The sequence below is a fragment of the Zootoca vivipara genome, chromosome 3 (assembly GCF_965207765.1).
Source record: "Zootoca vivipara chromosome 3, rZooViv2.hap1.1, whole genome shotgun sequence".
Classification (NCBI taxonomy): Eukaryota; Metazoa; Chordata; class Lepidosauria; order Squamata; family Lacertidae; genus Zootoca; species Zootoca vivipara.
The window spans coordinates 4,447,963-4,467,072 of NC_142586.1; the positions used below are offsets into that span (position 1 = coordinate 4,447,963).

At 42.5% G+C, this 19,110-nt stretch overlaps 1 protein-coding gene and 1 non-coding gene across 4 annotated transcripts in view; both read left to right on the forward strand.

Annotated features, from left to right (window-relative positions):
* Positions 1-19,110, forward strand: part of ITSN2 (intersectin 2) — a 71,792-nt gene that overhangs the window by 41,842 nt on the left and 10,840 nt on the right. For all 3 annotated transcript variants that reach the window (XM_035110349.3, XM_035110348.3, XM_088667110.1), the window contains exons 27-28: positions 2,293-2,389; positions 5,994-6,185. In XM_035110349.3, the coding sequence (XP_034966240.1) occupies positions 2,293-2,389; positions 5,994-6,185 (289 nt within the window). The remainder of the gene's footprint in view (positions 1-2,292; positions 2,390-5,993; positions 6,186-19,110) is intronic.
* LOC118083271 (U2 spliceosomal RNA) lies at positions 18,431-18,617 on the forward strand. Its single transcript, XR_004692353.1, has one exon. It is a non-coding gene; the product is annotated as a U2 spliceosomal RNA (small nuclear RNA).

Consider the following 19,110-nt stretch of genomic DNA (forward strand, 5'->3'; position numbering starts at 1 on the left):
ACAGATGAAAAGCAAAAATGTGTTTTTAACAAAGATGCACTGACACTTCAAAAATAAATTTCTTCCTGACAGTAAGAGCTGTTCGGCAGTGGAATTTGCTGCCAAGGAGTGTGGTGGAATATCCTTCTTTGGAGGTCTTTAAGCAGAGGCTTGACAGGCATATGTCAAGAATGCTTTGATGGTGTTTCCTGCTTGGCAGGGGGTTGGACTGGATGGCCCTTGTGGTCTCTTCCAACTCTAGGATTCTATGATTCTATGAAATTTGGAAATTAAAGTGCTTTGAAAACAAGGGGGGAGCAAACAAAGCCCCATGTCATGTGTTTTTGTTTTTAAAGCACTTTTCATCCTGAAAGATAATCGGCCATCTTAAGATATACTGGCTTTGCATAATTGTGCTTACCACACACATTGGTCACTTTTAGTTACTTTGTGTGTTTATTCCAACTATTTATATCCCACTTATCACCCTGATATCATAGTCTGGTAGGAGAAACAGAAAAGCCCTAATGGTGGCAGGATTGTTGAGGTGGCATTTCCTGTCCTCCATGGTGGTGTAGCCCTTTGGGACCAGGGAGTGATGTTTACTGTGTAATGATTTATCCACAATGACTCCTATATATGCCACATAAATAGCAGTAAGTCAATATTTTCTATGATAACATTTGCATATCCCTAACCTTGCATATTTTTAAATTTTAGTATGCTCTCATAAGTTTGGCTTGCAAAAAGCTTGATGTGTTCTTATTAAAATCTAGGCCAGGCATCCCCAAACTGCGGCCCTCCAGATGTTTTGGCCTACAACTCCCATGATCCCTAGCTAACAGGACCAGTGGTCGGGGAAGATGGGAATTGTAGTCCAAAACATCTGGAGGGCTGAAGTTTGGGGGTGCCTGATCTAGGCGCCTTTTAATGTCATTCAGGCTATAAAACCCAGAGTGTCATGAAACTTAAAGGTAAAGGGACCCCTGACCATTAGATCCAGTTGCGAACGACACTGGGGTTACGGCGCTCATCTCGCTTTACTGGCCGAGGGAGCCAGCATGACTAAGCCACTTCTGGCAAACCAGAGCAGCGCACGTAAACACCATTTACCTTCCTGCCGGAGCGGTACCTTTTTATCTACTTGCACTTTGACGTGCTTTCAAACTGCTAGGTTGGCAGGAGCTTGGACCTAACAACGGGAGCTCACCCTGTCATGGGGATTCGAACTGCCAACCTTCTGATCAGCAAGCCCTAGCTCTGTGGTTTAACCCACAGCGCCATCCGCATCCCTATCATGTAACTTACCTGCAGTTAATTTCAGCTGATTTACTCACAGTACTTGCAACTGATGCTACTTTCCTCTGAGCTTTTAAGAAGCTGGGAAACTTAATAATAATAATAATAATAATAATAATAATAATAATAATAATAATAATAATAATATATTATTTATACCCCGCCCATCTGGCTGGGTTTCCCCAGCCACTCTGGGCGGCTTCCAACAGAAAAATAAAACACAATAATCTATTAAACATTAAAAGCCTCCCTGAACAGGGCTGCCTTCAGATGTCTTCTAAAAGTCTGGTAGTTGTTTTCCTCTTTGACATCTGTTGGGAGGGCAGGTGCCACCACCGAGAAGGCCCTCTGCCTAGTTCCCTGCAACTTGGCATCTCGCAACGAGGGAACCGCCAGAAGGCCCCTCGGTGCTGGACCTCAGTGTCCGGGCAGAACGATGGGGGTGGAGACGCTCCTTCAGGTATACTGGGACTACTTTAACTTATTTATTGCATATTGCATATATATTGCACCTTTCCTTGAAGGAGGTCAAGGTGGTCTACTTTGGGGAAGGGGAACTGGATCCAGCCACTTTGACAGGTGGGCATTGTGAGAACTGGTGACAACTTCAAATGGGCTCACCATCAGCACTGGTCGGCACTGATAGAAGCTCGGATTTAGATTCAAAGCATAACTGCAAGTAGGCATCTTCCACCTGCACATCAGGAAAGCTGGTCTCAATTTTTAAACATGTCCTATTGCAGGCACAATTTGAGTCCAAACTGTGCAGGCAATTCTGAGTGCACTTTTATGTTCACAGTTGCTCCTTTACAGCTGTGTCTTACCTGACATCTTTCCTGATATCCGTTGTGGGGCAGGCAAGTGTTGTTTGGGGAAAACAGCCTCATAAGCCAATTTAGGACCTGGCCAGACCCAATTAGGCCTCCAGGTTGGAGGTTCCCCAAGCTGGCCTGCTTGGTTCTTCCTTCTGTGGTTTGCATGTTGGCTGACAAAAGCTTAAAATTCTCCTTGCAGGCAAGAGGGAAAAAGAGGCAGAAAGGGTGGTTTCCTGCTACCCATGTGAAGCTGTTGGGTCCAAGCAATGAAAGGAATACACCGGCTACTTACCCAGGTGCGTGGCTAAAGCTTACTTTCCCTTGTGTTTAGATGTAGGGGTGAACCACGCAATATGCTGCATGTGTTGGCCCCAGTAGCTGTTTTTGTAAAAGGCAAACAGCTTCATGGCGCAGCAGTTCTGAGTGGAGAAGTAGCAGAGGGGAGGACTAAATGGTTTCTTTCTCAGTTGTTTCTGTGGAGTCATTTCCTCAAGCTGGGTTTTGCCATGTCCCCCAGTGTCTGTGCAGGGCATAGCTGAGGTAATTGAAGCTGCTTCCATGGGGAGAAATTCTGAGCACACTGTGCCAAGTGACAGTGAGCTCCTAAGCCCAGGCTTCCGTTTTTGGTGCTCATTCAGCCCTGGTCCAACACTTGAGCAGCCTTTCCTCTAAGTCACTTGGAATGGAGAGAGTTTGGCGTCATCCGCATCCTGTTGGCACTTTACCCCAAAACTCCAGATGACAGCTCCCAGTAACTTTATATAGTAACTTTATATAGATCCCAGTAACTTTATATAGATGTTACTTGATGGACAGGATGGCACCCTTCAGAACCCTACAGCTTAAAAGCCATGGGGCTAAGGATCTATCCCCTAAACTGTGTTTTAGAAGGATGTGGCCCTGCAGGTGGGAGTGAAACTACTGCAAATTTAGTCTCCCAACTCCCATCCTGCCAAGCCATCCCAGAAAGAGACTGTGGTCAACATTATTGAAAACCACTGACAAGAAACAGCTGGGAAGTACTCTGCAACCAGATGTGGAGAGCTGAGTCTTTTTGGGGCCCCTGCAGTTCCTTTCTCATTGCTTGTTTCTGATGTGTTCTTGCCTAATCAGTTCTGGGACACTTGAAAGGAGTACAGTTTTTACTAGCTTCTGAAAGAGGAGAAAGGAGATTTCTAGACTTCCACCCTGAGGTGGTTCTTCTTTCATTTCTAAAAAGTAGCTGGGACACAGAATTAATTTTCTTCAGTGATGGAGTGCTTAGAATAGAATAGAATAGAATAGAATAGAATAGATCTTTATTGTCATTGTCCCCTTGCGGGAACAACAAAATTTCTCCTGGGCCTAAAAAATAGGTATGAAATGACAAGTGGGCAACCTTCCTCTGTTACCAAATCATCCCCCTGTTACCTCCCTTCATCCATTGATATGAAGCCAGCTGGTTATGGCAATGGGGTGGGTGCTCTAGCAGGAGAAATAAAAGTACCATATTTTTCTGTGTGTGTAACACACCCCTGTGTATAAGACACCCCTATTTGGGGGGATTCTGGGGAAGATTGCCCAGTGTTGTTGAGCTTTTTTTATTTTTATTTTTTTCAAATAATATTTATTGATTTTCAAACATTACAAATTACAAAAATTCATAAAAACAAAAACAAAACAAACAAAAAACAAGAATAAAAACATAAAAAAGAAAAACATATCAATTCTAACATTTTAATTAACATTGTAGACTTCCTCGATTCCCCTTGCACTGGGTCCATTTTTAACTCCAAATTAAGCAATTTTCATTTATTATCTTAAATCATTCTAACACATTTTTTCATTATCTCACAACTATTTCTATCTATCTTCCACCCATAATTCCTTTTAGTCCAAATCTAAATTTATTTTCCCATCCATCCCATCCATCTATCCTCTATTTCTCCCCTTAGCCTCAAATTTATACCCAAAATTTTTCCATACATTCAAATATTATTTCTTTTATCATAATAACATTTAAACACTTAAATCTAATTCAGCCCCCCCTCCCCTGGACTCAGGGTCTCCCAGATGAATCAGCCAGTTCCAAAGGTCATTCCAGTTTCGGGCCATCTTGATCAGTCAAAAAAATAACATCCATTATTACCCCTCACCCCACTTTCACCACCTATCCACCACTCTCCGTTCTTCGTCCCCTGCTGCCTCCCCAATTTCCTAGCTGTTCCACAATACCATCCAACTACATTTCCACTTTTCAGCCCTGTCTCAATTTTGGTTCCCCTTAAGTTCTGGCCCCAGTATGGATCCTGTCCTCCCTCTCTCATTGGGAGGGCATTATTCCATGCCGGTTCTTCTTTGAAGGCTCTTTGAATCAAGCATGAGTCCTGTTCTCCCCCCCCCCCCCTCACTGAGGGAACAATGTTCCATGCAGCTTCTTCTTCATCTTTAAATTCAATTACATTGTCTGTGGCTGATTATTGTTCATCTTGCTTCTCTTCATACTTTGTTGGGATTAGTCCTTTTTCACTTTCCGCACAGTTCTGTTTTATTTTATCAATCTGTATAGTATTCTGACGCAGTTCACTTTCAAAATCCAAAAGCAATTCCAAAAGTTCCTTTTGAAAGTCAATAAAGTCAGATGATGTTGTGTCTACTGACATCCTGGTCATCTCCAATTTCGTGGGAACAGCACAGATTACAGCAGGAAATGGCACATTTTGTATTTCCAAACTTCAGAAACAGAAATTATGCCCGATCTGGTTTCAAACTCTCATTTTAATTCTTCTTCATATCTTAAAACTCATATATCCATTTATGAAAAGAGCATCTGTCAAACGTCTTATTCACAACCTTATATTTTACGCTCTCTTCAATGTTGACAGTTTTCAGCCTCAAAGAGATAAACAAATTCCATCCTATTGTGATGTCATAATGGTGGCTCGCTGATCCCTCCAGGGACCCGACTCCAGCTTCCAGGGGGACTTTCCCCAGACCAAATTAAATAACCTTTACAGGGATTTTGCGAAGTTCAACTTTTCTCCCCTTTACCCTGCCTTAGGGTGAAAGTTTTAAGTCAGATTTTGGGTAATTAAAAACTTCCTGTCAGCTTCCTGGCTTCGGGCAAGCTATCTGTGTCTCAATTCGCTCAATGGGGGAAATCGACTTCCTTTTTTAATCTCCCGTGTCCAAATCTTTTCAATTGAAATTTTAAAAAGCATTTTCCTTTACTCACGGTGTCCAATGTTTTCAAATCCTTTGAATCTGGAAAAATCCACCACTCCACAGGCTGCCGGCTCGGAGCTTCACGTTGCGAGGGTAGCAGATTAACTCAAGGCTCCACATCTCCACTCTGCTCGCTCTCGGCTCCCTTAATAGGGCTTACTGTGGAGCGGAGGAGACAGAAAAAGGTGCTGCTGAGTCCCCACGTCTCCAGAACGCTCGATCTGGAGCTCTTTTGGGGGTCCGCGGCGCTCTCGTGGCTCCCCCCCTCCCTCAAAGCACTAGAGAATCTCGGAGCTCGAGATTCTCCTGCCGGTCAGCAATGGCGGTAGACCGGAAGTCGTTGTTGAGCTTTTTTTAGGGGGGATTGGCAAAGATCACTCACCCGCCAAACCTACGCTCACATTTGCATGCATCCCAAACGCAACCAATCGGCTGCTCAATTTCCACGGCAACAGCCAATAAACACCAGCCCTTGCCACAGCCACCAGTAGCCAATTACAGCAACAAATTTGACGTCCATGTATAAGACGCCCAATTTTCAACATTCTTTTTTTGGGGGGGGGTCTAGTCTTATACACGGAAAAGTATGGTACTTTCCCTCTGCTTTGGAAAGGACCTGGAATTCTGAAAGAATGCTGGGTATCTTTGCTGATTCAGGATAACACAGCTGCTATTGTGGGTTTCTATTTCTTCTAGTGTGTCAAGTGATAGCAATGTATGACTACAGGGCAAACAATGAAGACGAGCTCAGTTTCTCCAAGGGGCAGCTTATCAACGTACTGAATAAAGAAGATGCAGATTGGTGGCAAGGAGAGATCAATGGCTCTTCAGGCCTCTTTCCTTCAAATTATGTTAAAATGACCACAGACTGTGACCCAAGTCAGCAATGTAAGTGAAATTTGTTTAATGCATCAATTCATTTGTTTTCTCAGCTCACATGCTTGTAGTTCAGGATCATTATTATCATTGTTATTATCAGAGAGTTCTAGTTCACCAGAACATCCTTCAGTCACTTCATTCAGATCCACAGGTAGATGCACATGTTTGCCTTTTTCCTGTGTGTTCAGCAGCCGCGGCTGCATTTCCCTGTAGTAGTAGTAGTAGTAGTAGTAGTAGTAGTACAGTGGTACCTTGGTTCTCAAACTTAATCCGTTCCAGAAGTCTGTTCCAAAGCCAAAGCATTCTAAAACCAAGACGTGCTTTCCCATAAAAAGTAATGCAAAATGGATTAATCCGTTCCAGATAATTAAAAACAACCCCTAAAACAGCAATTCAACATGAATTTTACTATCTAATGAGACCATTGATCCATAAAATGAAAGCAATAAACCAGGCTGCAATCTACTACCCAGGATCAAAAACTGGCAGTGATCTACCCATTGCCATTGGAGGGCCGAGGTGGTGGTGGAGTTTAAGGGGGGCAGACACAAATTGGAGGGACAAGGACCGCGTGTGGGGAAGGAGGTGGTTAACTGGATGCGGGGAAGGGGAATTTAAGTGGGGGGGAGGAAAGGGAGGCAAAAGTTCTCTCCCCCCGCCCAAGCCAGCCCTCCCCCCCCCAAGCAGCTTGCTTGCTCATTCTCCCCCCTGCATGCTTTTTGGCATCTGCCCATGCTCCCCATGCTCCTGGGCGAGTCCCAGGGATTCTTGCCTCCACTTTGGGTTGCATGACAAAGTGGCAGCCGCAGGCCGGTCAAGGCGGTGCTGCCTGCGCACCCCTGGCATGGTGACACCAGGATGCGTGCAGCACCGGAGCGTGAAGAGGAGGAGGAGGAAGCGACGGCTGCTCTCAGCTAGAGATACACAACCAGACTCTATCTCCAGGCACTGTGATCATCTGCCAGGGATTCACATATTTTTGCCAACCTTCATGTCATGTTTGCAGACATTTTTGTAACACAGAGTTGGTCTGTCAATGGGTCTGGTGTCTGAAGCCATCTCCCCTCCTAGAGCGGGTCCTTGGGGATCTTGCCATCTTCCGTTCTGTGAACATGACCAAGCCAGTGTAGATGTCATTGATACAGAAGTACAAACATGCTGGGAATGTGGGATTTGGGAGAGCACATTTTTGCTTGAGGCCTGTCCTGCCATGTGATGACCAAAATCTTCCTGAAGCAATGCATGTGGAAGGTATTGAGGCGTCGCTCCTAGCAGTTGTAAGTTGTCCATGACTCTTTATTACCGTTCTTTATAATGAAGGCATCTGAGGATGAGCTGTTTTACTGGACAGTCGTGCTTATTCTCATGGAAGGGTGCAATCTTTTTGTGAAGCTTTTGTGAAGCTTAGGCAGACATCCTACCTTGGGGAGCCGTGTCAAGAGTCTTTTTTGGCTGATGAGGTCAGGTCTATGAAGGCGATATACAAGGGGCATCTCTGTTCTCGGCATTTCTCCTGTAGCTGGCGCAGTGAGAGAATCAGACAGCTGTTGACCTCGGCTCTAAAGCTGCATTGTGACCCAGGATAGACCCTGTCAGGGAATGACTGTAATCTCTTGAGAAATACATTAGTGAAGGCTTTCCTCATGGTGCTCAGCAGGGAGATCTCACGGTAGTTGTTACAGTCTTGATGGTCGCTTTTGTTCACAATGCTGGAGTTCTGCATGTCGCGTGGCATGGATCCTTGTTCCCAACACTGCAAGTGGTTTTGTGGAGGTGCGTCATGAGGGAAGAATTTGAGCCAGCTTTCAGCTCTTCTGCTGGGATTCTCTCCTGTCTTACTGGACTGGCTGGACAAAGAGAAGTGGTCGGAGGCACCAGCCAGGGAAGCCTCCTATGAGGAAGGCTCAGAGCCTGGGGTGTGGTGGTGGGACAAATGAGAGGATGGAGGGGGGCAGAAGGGTTGGAAGCTGAAGAAGCAACAGGCTGGAGTGAGAAAGAAGAGCCAGATGCAGAAAGCAGTGCAGACTCAGCACATGAAGCAGATAAGGAGGGACCAGCAGCTGCAGACGCATACATGGAGTTTGCCTGTCCTACTGTAGTTGGCTCCCCTCCCCGCTTGTCTCCAAGGTCAGGGAGAGCTTTGCACATAGCAGAAGAAAGAGCACAGGTGGCCCCTCCCCAGCATAATTTAAGGCTTCTTGGGAGACATCTGGCAGGGAGGAGACTTGGGGGGGGGGGAAGTAGGAGATAGCTCCCACCCAGTGCTGTCTGTCAACTTGCCCTTTTTTGCGGGAAATTCCCTTATTCAGCGCCCTTACTTTCCTATCTGGGAGTTGACAGCACAATAGGATTTCCTTATCTTCAAATCCGGAGGTTGACAGCTATGCAGTCCCACCGTGGATGAAGAGCCAGGTGAAAATCTGTGATTGTCTCACTTTGTACCATGAATCTGTGCAGGTGCCTCAAGACTCTCTAGATATTAGGGAGTATTGTTCTGTTGGAGGAACACCATAAACATTTTTCAAATGTCAAAAGCCCACTGAGCAATCTTAGAAATTTTCCTGCTTCCCTTATTCTCCAGTTAAGCAGTTGGCAGCCTTGTAAAGCTGAGCCATTTAGTATTGGACAGATAGTAAAAATCAGCAGCGCATTATTTGCCCATATCGTTTTCATTGAAAACATCACAAAGCAATGAGGCATGGTAATTCCTTGTTAATAAGAAATTGTTTTTCTCTGCCATCTGATTGGCTCCTTGCAAGGTTTCACTCAGAAAATCTAGTTGTGGTCTTTTATCTCTAATTTTCTTTTCTTTTGTATTTTTTAAGGATCCCATGTTGTCTTCCAGTGTGAAAGCACCTCAGAGACCCACTATCCAACTTTGACTATAGCATGGAGGCAGGTGGACAGCCTGCTCAGATCTCTCTGAAACAATTGATTTGCTTCGCTTCAATATTAAATCCACTCAAGACTTCAAATTTTGTTCTGTATTGTACAGTTACAGTTTCTGCAAACTGACTAGATAGTGGGTCTTTGTGTGGCTTTCTGCACTGTCCTATCTTGTTCTCTCTACTCCCTTTATTTAGGAACAATTAGTGCACTTGTCAAGGTATCTCTTGATGTGGTGCAGCGTTAGGCACACAAAGACCTACTACTGATTGTACTGTTTCACCTGCTTAGTTGTGCTCTTGGGATGTTGCACCTTTCTTGATTTGTGGTTTGCTGATCTCTCCCCATGCACTTCATGTATGATTCTGGACACGATGACTGGGCTATTGAACCGAAAAGGAACAGAGGTGGAATAAAACTTGGTGTGCTTCTTATGCACTTTACACTTCCACTGTATCTGCTGGCTTTCAGATCTTAAAACTCTTTTGTCTGACTCAAACACCAACTTGTCTGTAACATGCTTCTTTATATATGGATTTTGAGAAAAGTCTCTATCTCTCTAAAAACCCATTTTATTATGTGTTAAAGTAGAGAGCAAACCCGAACCACACCTATTTTGGTGGGCATTGTTTTTTATGTGGTCCCATTTTAGATTGAAAAGAGATGTGGGGAAAGGTCTCTCTTCTGTTCCTCCCACTGCTCCTGACAACACCATTAGGAGCCTAATGGGCTTTGGGCTCTTAGGCTTGGCTCATCCCTTGCCAGATGCATCAGTGCTGATCCTTCAGGTGATGCTGGGTGCGGGGAGCAGCAGGGGAGGGAGGGGAGGGCCAGTCAGCTACTGGATGGGGGCAAGCTTCTAGGCCCCATTGTGTTCCCAGGGGTGTAAGAAGGAGCACGACAGGACCCCCAGGCCTTTCTCTCAGCTGCTCCTCTTCCTTTTCCAACCCAACTTCACATTACTTAGTATAGAGTCCCATGCAGCATGGTGGGCTGCAGAGAGACCCCCGGACACCCCTGCACCAACGCTATTTGGCCAGGTTTTCCATCTGAAAGCTGGTTGAGGGCAGCAAGTGGCTTGAAGCATGGAGATTATTAGGAGCCTGGAGGCTCCGCTCCAACTTGCCCTCTCGCAACGGTTCTTCCTGGATAAAAACAAAATGCCTCTGTGATTCAGTGACACATACTTAAATGTGATGTGTAGTGGAACCCTGAGAAACAGCAAGCTATTTCCTTTTAACATTCTATAGCTACACTTAGTGCCAAAGTTAACTATCTCTAACAATAAAACATGGTTCTAGATTCAGGTAGGTAGCCGTGTTGGTCTGACGCAGTAGAAATATATAAAGAAATAAAAAAATTGTCCAGTAGCACCTTAGAGACCAACTAAGATTGTTCTTGGTATGAGCTTTCGTGTGCATGCACACTTTCAGATACACAGATAAAACATGGTATTAATGTTGTCTCATACTGAATATTTTATAGATCTGCAATTGGCCTCTGGCAATTTCCTAGTCAATGACACTGTCAAAACGAGATTCCTACTGAGAGCTGCTATTATTATTATTATTAATTATTATTATTATCCTGCAGCCGTTCAAATATCAGTTGAAGTTCCCTGTTTCTGCCTCTCCCTCTCCCTTGGAAGGGGAGGATAGGATGGCAAGATAGATCTAGAACAGAGGCAGTCTGACAGAATGGCCCTTTTCACCAAATTTAGTACATATCCACAAGTGATTGGATCCCCAGTTTTAGGGAAATTTCCATTTAGATTGGTCATTTTAAGGCATCATTAAGCTAACATGTGGTAGAGTAGTATTTTGGTTGTAATTCTTTAGTGATTTAAATATGTTATTTTCTATCATGCATACCACTTCAGTAATTTAACTTCTTTACGATTACGGAATGTCTTGGGGAAAGCTAGTATTTTTTTAAAGGATGACAATTTTGTTAGGCAATTAATTGAGGTAAGACAATTAATTTCTTAGAATTTGAGAGTGCAAGCAACAATTGTGATATGTGCAATCTGAAATGTTTACAGTTTGGATATGCAAAACTTAGGCGGTACTATCAAAAAGTGTTAATTTCATTAACTCGGAAGTATTTTGTTCAGCATTCTAACAGTGTAATCCTGTTACTTGGAAAAGAGTTCCATTTAAGTTTGTTTAGGGTTCTCACCTCAATAAAATGAATATTATGTATTCTTAATAGACTTTTATCAAAGAAAGAAAGAAGGAAAGAAAAAGATTCCTGTATATACTTTTATCAAGTAACAGATTGTGGGGAGGGTTTTATGTGCAATTCAGGAGAGTTATGTGCCTCAATAAATTATGAATGGGTTTTCTCTTACTTGTGTTTTCCTGTGATCATATCTCAAAGAATCAAATTATCAATATTGGTTGTTCAGCTGGTTCCCCCTCCCGTCTTTCTGCTGGATAGTGGACATTTAGCAAATGTTATGATGCTATATCAATAAAAATGCTAATTGTGCAGTATTGCATCCTCTTCTCACAAACTGTGATTGCGGCTTAGCAACTTTCAGCCAAAAGATCTCTGATGTGCTCTTCTGGAAATGTTTCTAATCCAAAGTCCAGCCTTCCAGCCCCACATGGCGACTTGACGGGCTGGAGCTCTCTGTTTATAGCATCTCAATCACGAAGTTCATCAAGCCCTTGGCAGACTTCAAACATTGGTGCTGCCATTTTTGCTGACCTGAATTTAGCCACATACAAGGGTTCAGACAAAATCTGAGTTCCCAGTAACTTGTGAAAGGGTTTTGTTTTCTGTTTTTTATTTGTTGGCTAATCATTCAGAAACTGCTGATCAAACCAATTTAGTTGCTGGATGAATTATCTTTGAAAAGTCCTGCCTGCTGAATTGCAGGGTGAGATTAAAGAACCTCTTCATGCCAACTGTTAGAAGAAAAGCCAAAAACATAAAGCTTTTAAATCCATACACTGTATTGAGTAGAGTTTTTAAACTCCTGCACCCCAGAGAGCAGTAATTTAACAATTGCCTATTTACAAATGCATATCAGGCAGCTCTGACAGTTCCAAAAGTTTCTAGGTTGCCTCTGCTTTTCAAACCAAAAGCCAAACGTTCTGGCAGACAGACTTACTGTAGCTTTTAGGTGTGCATACATTGGGCTCTCTGAACTGTAGGCCTTTCGCTTTAAATACAAATGGCTTTGTTCTTGCAGATTACTTTGGGTACCTGTTATTGTTATGTCTACCCACTTGTGCAACAGAATAAGCTTTCCCTCCTCACCTTGCATCCTTGCACTCCCAAAATCTCCCTCTGAGGCAGATTTTGGTAGTATGCTTTTTGGGTGTGGTGGGGTGAGAACAAGAGGAGAATTAGCCAAAGAGTAGGATGCCCATAAAGATCTCACAAAAGTAAGGGGGGAATTAGGAATTGAGGGTTCTTGGCTAAACCTGGAAATTACAACCCAGCCTAATTAAGAGTTCTGGAGAACTCAAAAGATGGTTCATGATTTTGTGGATATTTTGGATGGGCACCTAAGCAGCTAGAAAACTACAATTTTTATTTTATTTTATAGTTCAACATAAAATGATTGAACCACATCATCAAATTGTGATTTGTTTTAACAGTTATACCAGGACTTGAGGCTTTGTGCTCCTTCTATGCAATCCAACCATAAACTGATGTCAATCAATCTGTTACAAGAATGCTGACAGACGTATGATTTGTAGTGGTGTTTTTGGCTGCCACAACATGCTGCTGCTTTACAGTGCAATCTTGCGCATGTGTCCTCATGGATGAGCCCCGTCGAGATCAGTTGGGTTGCTTCCAGTTAAAGATGCATTTTGACTGCAATTCTTTACACACCTGAGAGCAAGATCCTCTAAACTCGACGAGTCTTAAGTCTAAGGACACATAAATAGGGTTGTATTCCTTTTATGAGCTATGTTAAATTCTTACATATTATAGTGTTGTATGCTGCCTTAATAACTTTTTTCTTCTTGGACTCTGTAGTATTTGAAATAATGTTTAGTGTCTCACCACGCAAGCACAGCATATGCTGTATATGAGATTATGGTTATTTGTTTTTGTTTTTTGAAAACTGGAAATAACTATGCAAAAATACTTTATTAAAGAGACACACAAAGTTATATGCTTGTGTATGATTTCTTTTCCATTACGGTTAGCCTAATTAAATTTATCTCTGGGCGTGGAGAGCTATTGTGCTAGAGTGGTTCAGTGGTCAAACTAGGAGGGTCAGACCGTGTTGACAGTGTCAGTAACTCGACTTACCTTACTCAAAGAGTTGTGTCTCTAGAGATGGTGAGCTGTCACTGCCAGCCAGCAGAGTCAAGGGGGTTTCTCCCAGCTCCCATCAGGCTCAGCCAAGTGTGCTCAAATGTGCACTCAGTGACTGATGGCTCAATTCTAACCATGAAAGCCCTCTTGAATTCAGTGGTGCTTACTCCCAGGGGAATGGAGCTAGGATTGCACCCAAAGATAGCAACTGTTTCAACAAAACAACTATAAAGGCCCCATTTCTTCATGCACCAGTGGGTTGAATTTAATTGGTTAATAGTTTTGCGTCAATATGTTAGACCTTTCTAAGATTTAGAAAACTTGGGTTATGGAAGAGGTTAAGGTTAAAGGGTCATGGAAAGCTTGATGATTCCCCTACAATTTGGTTCCACTTTTCTTTGTCGGTTATCCTTTGAGAAAGAAATGGAAAATGTTTCTAGTAGCAATTGTACTGGGGAAAGTTGAAAGCTTTCCCCACAGTTCAGGTTTGCAGCATGGAGGTTCTTACAGAGCCAATATGCTGAGGCCAAGTCAGCAGAGGCCAAGTCAGCACCTGTTACCACCTTTGACGGGGCTTCGGAGAAACCTGGATGGAGACAGCTTGCCCTCCACTGCCCAGGCCGAGGTAACCTCGCAAGTTTATTGCAATACATTGCATATGGGCCTCTGAAAATGGTTCTGAAACGTTTGGCTGGATTAGGGCTGCAAGAGGGCTTTGTAGGATTCCCTGGTTTCCAGTACAGCAGGGGTACAATTAAACTTGACTCTTTAAACATCACGATAGCAAATTGCATTTACTGCCCGTCAGTAAGTTGCTTTGCTCATCAAGGAATAACTGTGTGCTTTACTAAGACAATATGTGAGTTTTTCGATGGAAACGAACGTGTATTATATGCCTGGGAGTCTGAGGGCTTATATAGACTGTCCTTTCAGAGCTATTCACAACCACCTGTAAATTGCAAAGTAATACAGTCAAGACAGGGGTTGAAAAATGTAAAACCACATTCTGGATGTATCCATGAAGCACACAAACTTCTAGAACATTTGAACTTTGCTGACGTGATAAAGACAAAGAATATTGTTGATGGACTGAATTTAAAGCCATTTAAATACTATATGCAATGTATATCCTGTTGTAAGAATAAGATAAAGGTTGCACGCAAGGGTAAATGCTCAGACAGAAAAGTATCAGGGCCATTTGAGCACGTGCATTGTGATTTAGTTGAGCCACTCCCACCATCATTAGGAGGTTCAAAGTATTGGTTAACTCTGATAGATCAGTATAGTAAATTTTCCTGGGTTTATACAATTGCTGAGAAGTCACAAGCATTTGAGAAGTATAAAGTTTTTTGCAACTGGGTAAGAACACACTTTAACAAACCTATAAGGAATCTTTTTTCTGACTGGGGAGAATTTGTTTCTGAAGAGTTTGAGCGTTTCCTGGAAGCGCAGGAGTTATCTTGCCCCCGAAGTCCTTTCCAGAATGGGCTTGTTGAGGTTGTGCAATGTGACTTGCAGGCAGGTGTTAAAACTTATCTGTATGATGCTAATTTGCCCAAAGGGTTTTGGGCTGAAGCTCTCATTGCCTATTGTTATGTGAAGAACCGCAGTTATCATTCTGGTTTAGATGTCACTCCTTATGAAATGTTGTTTGGAAAACGCCCTAACCTAAAATATCTACGCATTTGGGGTTCAAATCTTATCATGCATTACCCTGCTATTCAGAAATTGGATGAGCATAGTGCTCAGGGAAGATTAATGGGCTACCAGGAGTTTATATACCAGCCACTGGCATGTTTCATATAACCAGAAGCATAATCCCAACTGTAAATTGGAATGCAGTTGCTGTTTTCCAAGATACTTATGGTATAGATGATACTGAGGAGGAAATAGAAGTAGCAAGAGAAGAAGGAGCAGCAGGGGATAGTGGTGATGCTGAAGACAGAAAACCTGTTGGGTCTGGTGATTTATTTGAAATTTTAAAGCTACAGACACCCGAGCGGAGGTTAAGTTCTTTTGAGTTTCCCGATCGTAAACGAAGCCCTCAGGAGTTTCAGCAGTCCGACAAAAATGATTCAAATCTGAGACTAGTAGTTCAAACGGTTCCACTGAGTCTGAAGGGTCAAGTTCTCCTTCTGGACTCAGACGGTCAGGTAGAAAGAGACAAGAGCCTAAACGTTTTGCAAATGAACAGTTTAACACTGTGTATGCCAAGAAGGCAATTTTTGAGCCTAAAAGCTACCATGAAGTTCAAAACTTACCTAAGCAAGGAACTGTGAATTGGTATAAAGCAATGGATTCTGAGATAACTTCTTTAAAAGAGCATAACACTTGGTCTCTTGTACCACAAACCCCAGATATGAGAGTAATTGACTCAAAGTGGGTTTATAAAGTTAAAATGAATGACAAGAATGAAGTGGTAAGGTACAAAGCAAGATTAGTAGCCAGGGGATTTCAACAAGTTCCAGGCGAGGATTATGATTTATGTTACTCACCAAGTGTAAAATATGAGACAGTTAAGCTTTTGTTAAAAGACGCATCCCAGCGTGGACATTCTGTTTATCATTTAGATATAAAAACTGCATATTTGTTTGCAGATTTAAAAGAACAAATTTTTATGCGAGTTCCTGATGGCGTAAATGCCGCTGAAGGATTGGTATGCAAACTAAATAAATCTCTTTATGGTTTGCACCAGAGTGGAAGAAACTGGCACCAAACATTGGCGAAAGAATTACTGGATTTTGGTTTTTTGCAAGGAAAAGCAGACAACTGTGTGTTTGTAAAAGGAAATGCAAATTCTGTAACAAAAATATGTGTTTATGTAGATGATGTGTTAATTTCTACAAAAACTAAGCAGGAATATAAACAAATAGTGTCACAGTTACAGAGAAAATTTGATGTGGTTGAATTGGGCATAGCTAAAAATTACTTATCCATGCAAATTGAGAAAGGCAAAAATGGATCTTTTCTAGTTCATCAAACTGTGAAAATTGATGATCTTACAGAAATGTTATGTTTAGACAATGCAAATGGAAAAGAAACGCCTGTGGTGTGGGGTTTCACATTTACAGATGAAGATAAGCCATTTCTTAACAAAACTTTGTATCGTTCTGCCATAGGCAAGCTTAATTTCATTCAAAGAATTTCAAGACCAGATATAACGTATGCTTTTCATTTTCTGGCAAAATTTGTGGAATTTTGAGCCCACTACGCAATGTTTTCCTGCTCTTAAAAGAGTGGTAATGTATCTCAAACATACAAAACATTATAGGTTGCAGTTTGCATCATGTGTTGACAAAGGTTTTGAAATTTTCTGTGATGCATCTCATGCAGTGGAGCAAAATAATTACAGAGGTGTGTCTGGTATGATGTTTTGTTATAACGGGTGTCCTTTTGAATGGAAGTCTCGAAATCAAACAATTATTTGTCTCTCCACAACTGAGTGTGAGCTATGCGCATGTGTTCAGGCCATTTGTGATATTGAATGGTATTTACAAGTATTTGAAGATTTGAAGATGCAAGTAACATTACCAGTGAAAGTTTATCTTGATTCCCAGAGTGGACTCACTATTCTGTGTTCAGAAACTAATACACAGCGCACTAGAGTATTAAGATTACGTTTGCAATTTGTAAAGAAAATGATTGCTGACGAAACAATTGTATTTCAGTATGTTCCAGGTGAGTCCAATTTTGGATATTTTCACTAAAGTGCTTCCGAAGGTCACACATGAAAGACATTTACAAAATATGCTTAATGTTGTTCCACAATAATGAACCGCAGGGGAAATGTTGAGTGATTTACAGTTTGAGGTTCATTACTGTTCCACAGAAATGTGTATCTCTTTAAAAGAAAGAAGGAAATGTAATGACCTAGTTTTGCAGCTGTGGGGCAGGACAGCAGTTGTTGTTAAGCTTGTATTGATTTAAGGCGTGTCAGCAATTGCATACAGTATATGAGGAGGTCTGCGTACCTCGCTCAGTACCCTGGGTGGTGGGTCATGATTCTGTAATGTTCTTATGATTAGTGTAACTTGTTCTTTAATTAAATCCACTCCTGATTATACTTTGCAGTTTCCTCAAAACACTTTTTGTTGTGCAATAGTTACTCTGCTTAAATACGCCAACATTTACTGGGCTCTAAATTACCCCCCCCCCCAACAGATGGCTACTCTACCATTAAAACTCCAGGAATTATTTTCTTCAGCCCGCAGTTAGAGAACAGAGTCCTTCATTTTACCAAATTAGTCTCTTGTCCACTCCAGCCCAAAGATAATTTCAATATTGTCTATTTCAACCTTGGTTGGAAGGAGAAGGTATATAAAATCATTGTGAGAATCTTTGTAGAGAGTGTTTCCCCTTTCTTCCCTCAGTATTAGACAGAACATAGCGACTGCGCACGATTCTTTCATTTAGCAGGGGAGGTCAAGAAAGAAAAAGACAATTTAGTAATCATCATAACAAGCATTGCCTTGCCTTCCACTCCCGTTCTGGCTGCTGCAAGTATTTTTGTGCTTGTAAAAAGTCATTCAAATACCTTCACAGCTCAAGTCCAGTCCTTTTGGCAGCTGATTAATTGCAGCCCATTATCATATGCCCTTTCAGGAGCACCCCTTAATTAAAGCCCATGTTCCAGATTCTTGGGGAACTGATCATAGCTCATGCCGGAGACGGAGGTTCGTCCATGGCAGGGACACACTTCCCAGGTCGCACCTGTTCTGCCTTTCCAGCTGGCAGGTACAGGCTTAAGCGACACCGCAGGATAACCCTGAGGAGCATTGCCAGGAATTTTACCTCGTAAATCCTGGCTTCCCCCTGCACAGACAGCTACACTGCCCCGACATGGCCATGATGTCAGGCCAGAAACCCATTTTAAAGTTAAGAGGAGCTGCCGCCTGCCAGCAGAGAGAGGCTGGGTTCATTTTTTTTATTAAAAAAACCCCAATGTGTTGTTCTTCACAAAAACAAAATGTGTGCACACAAACACGGAGGGAGGGAGGGAGACACAGACAATTGCACACCCACAATCAGCGATCCCAGCAGGGGAAAGAGGGAAGCAGCTCTTATGTTAAAGCAGCATCTTTTTCATTTTCGCTTCTTGGCTTTTTGGCTAAGATCATGTGTAGTATGTGCTCTTATCAGTTTAATATCTGACATGTTGAGGACTATATATTAAATTGAATTTTGATGCTAGGGAAGTTTTTTAATGACTGTTTTAATGTATTTTTAATATCCTGTTGGAAGCTGCCCAGAGTGTCTGGGGAAACCCAGACAGATGGGTGGGGTACAAGTAATAAATTATTATTATTACTATTACCCCAGTTAATATTTTTATGTGAGAACAGGGGAAGAAAAGGGGCTCCAGATTCCAGAAGCCATGCTTCTCCCGAAGCCACCTACCAGCCTGGTGTCTCTGAGGGAGGGACGTTCCTGCTTGCAGGCTGCTCAGCTCCACCTGCTCAGGAGACAGAGCCCCCAGGAAGAGTTAGGCTGCACATGCACGCACACACACATAATATACAGTGGTACCTCAGTTTAAAAACAGTCTGGTTTATGAACTATTCGGTATAAGAACTCTGCAAAACCAGAAGTAGTGTTCCGGTTAGCAAACTTTACCTCGGTCTACAAATGGAAGCCGAATGGTGGAAGGACCCTGGCAGTGGGGGGCCTCTTCAGGGAAAGCGTGCCTTGGTTTAAGAATGGACTTCCAGAAAGGATTAAGTTCATAAACCAAAGTACCACTGTATCTCCAAGGACGATTTGTGCCTAG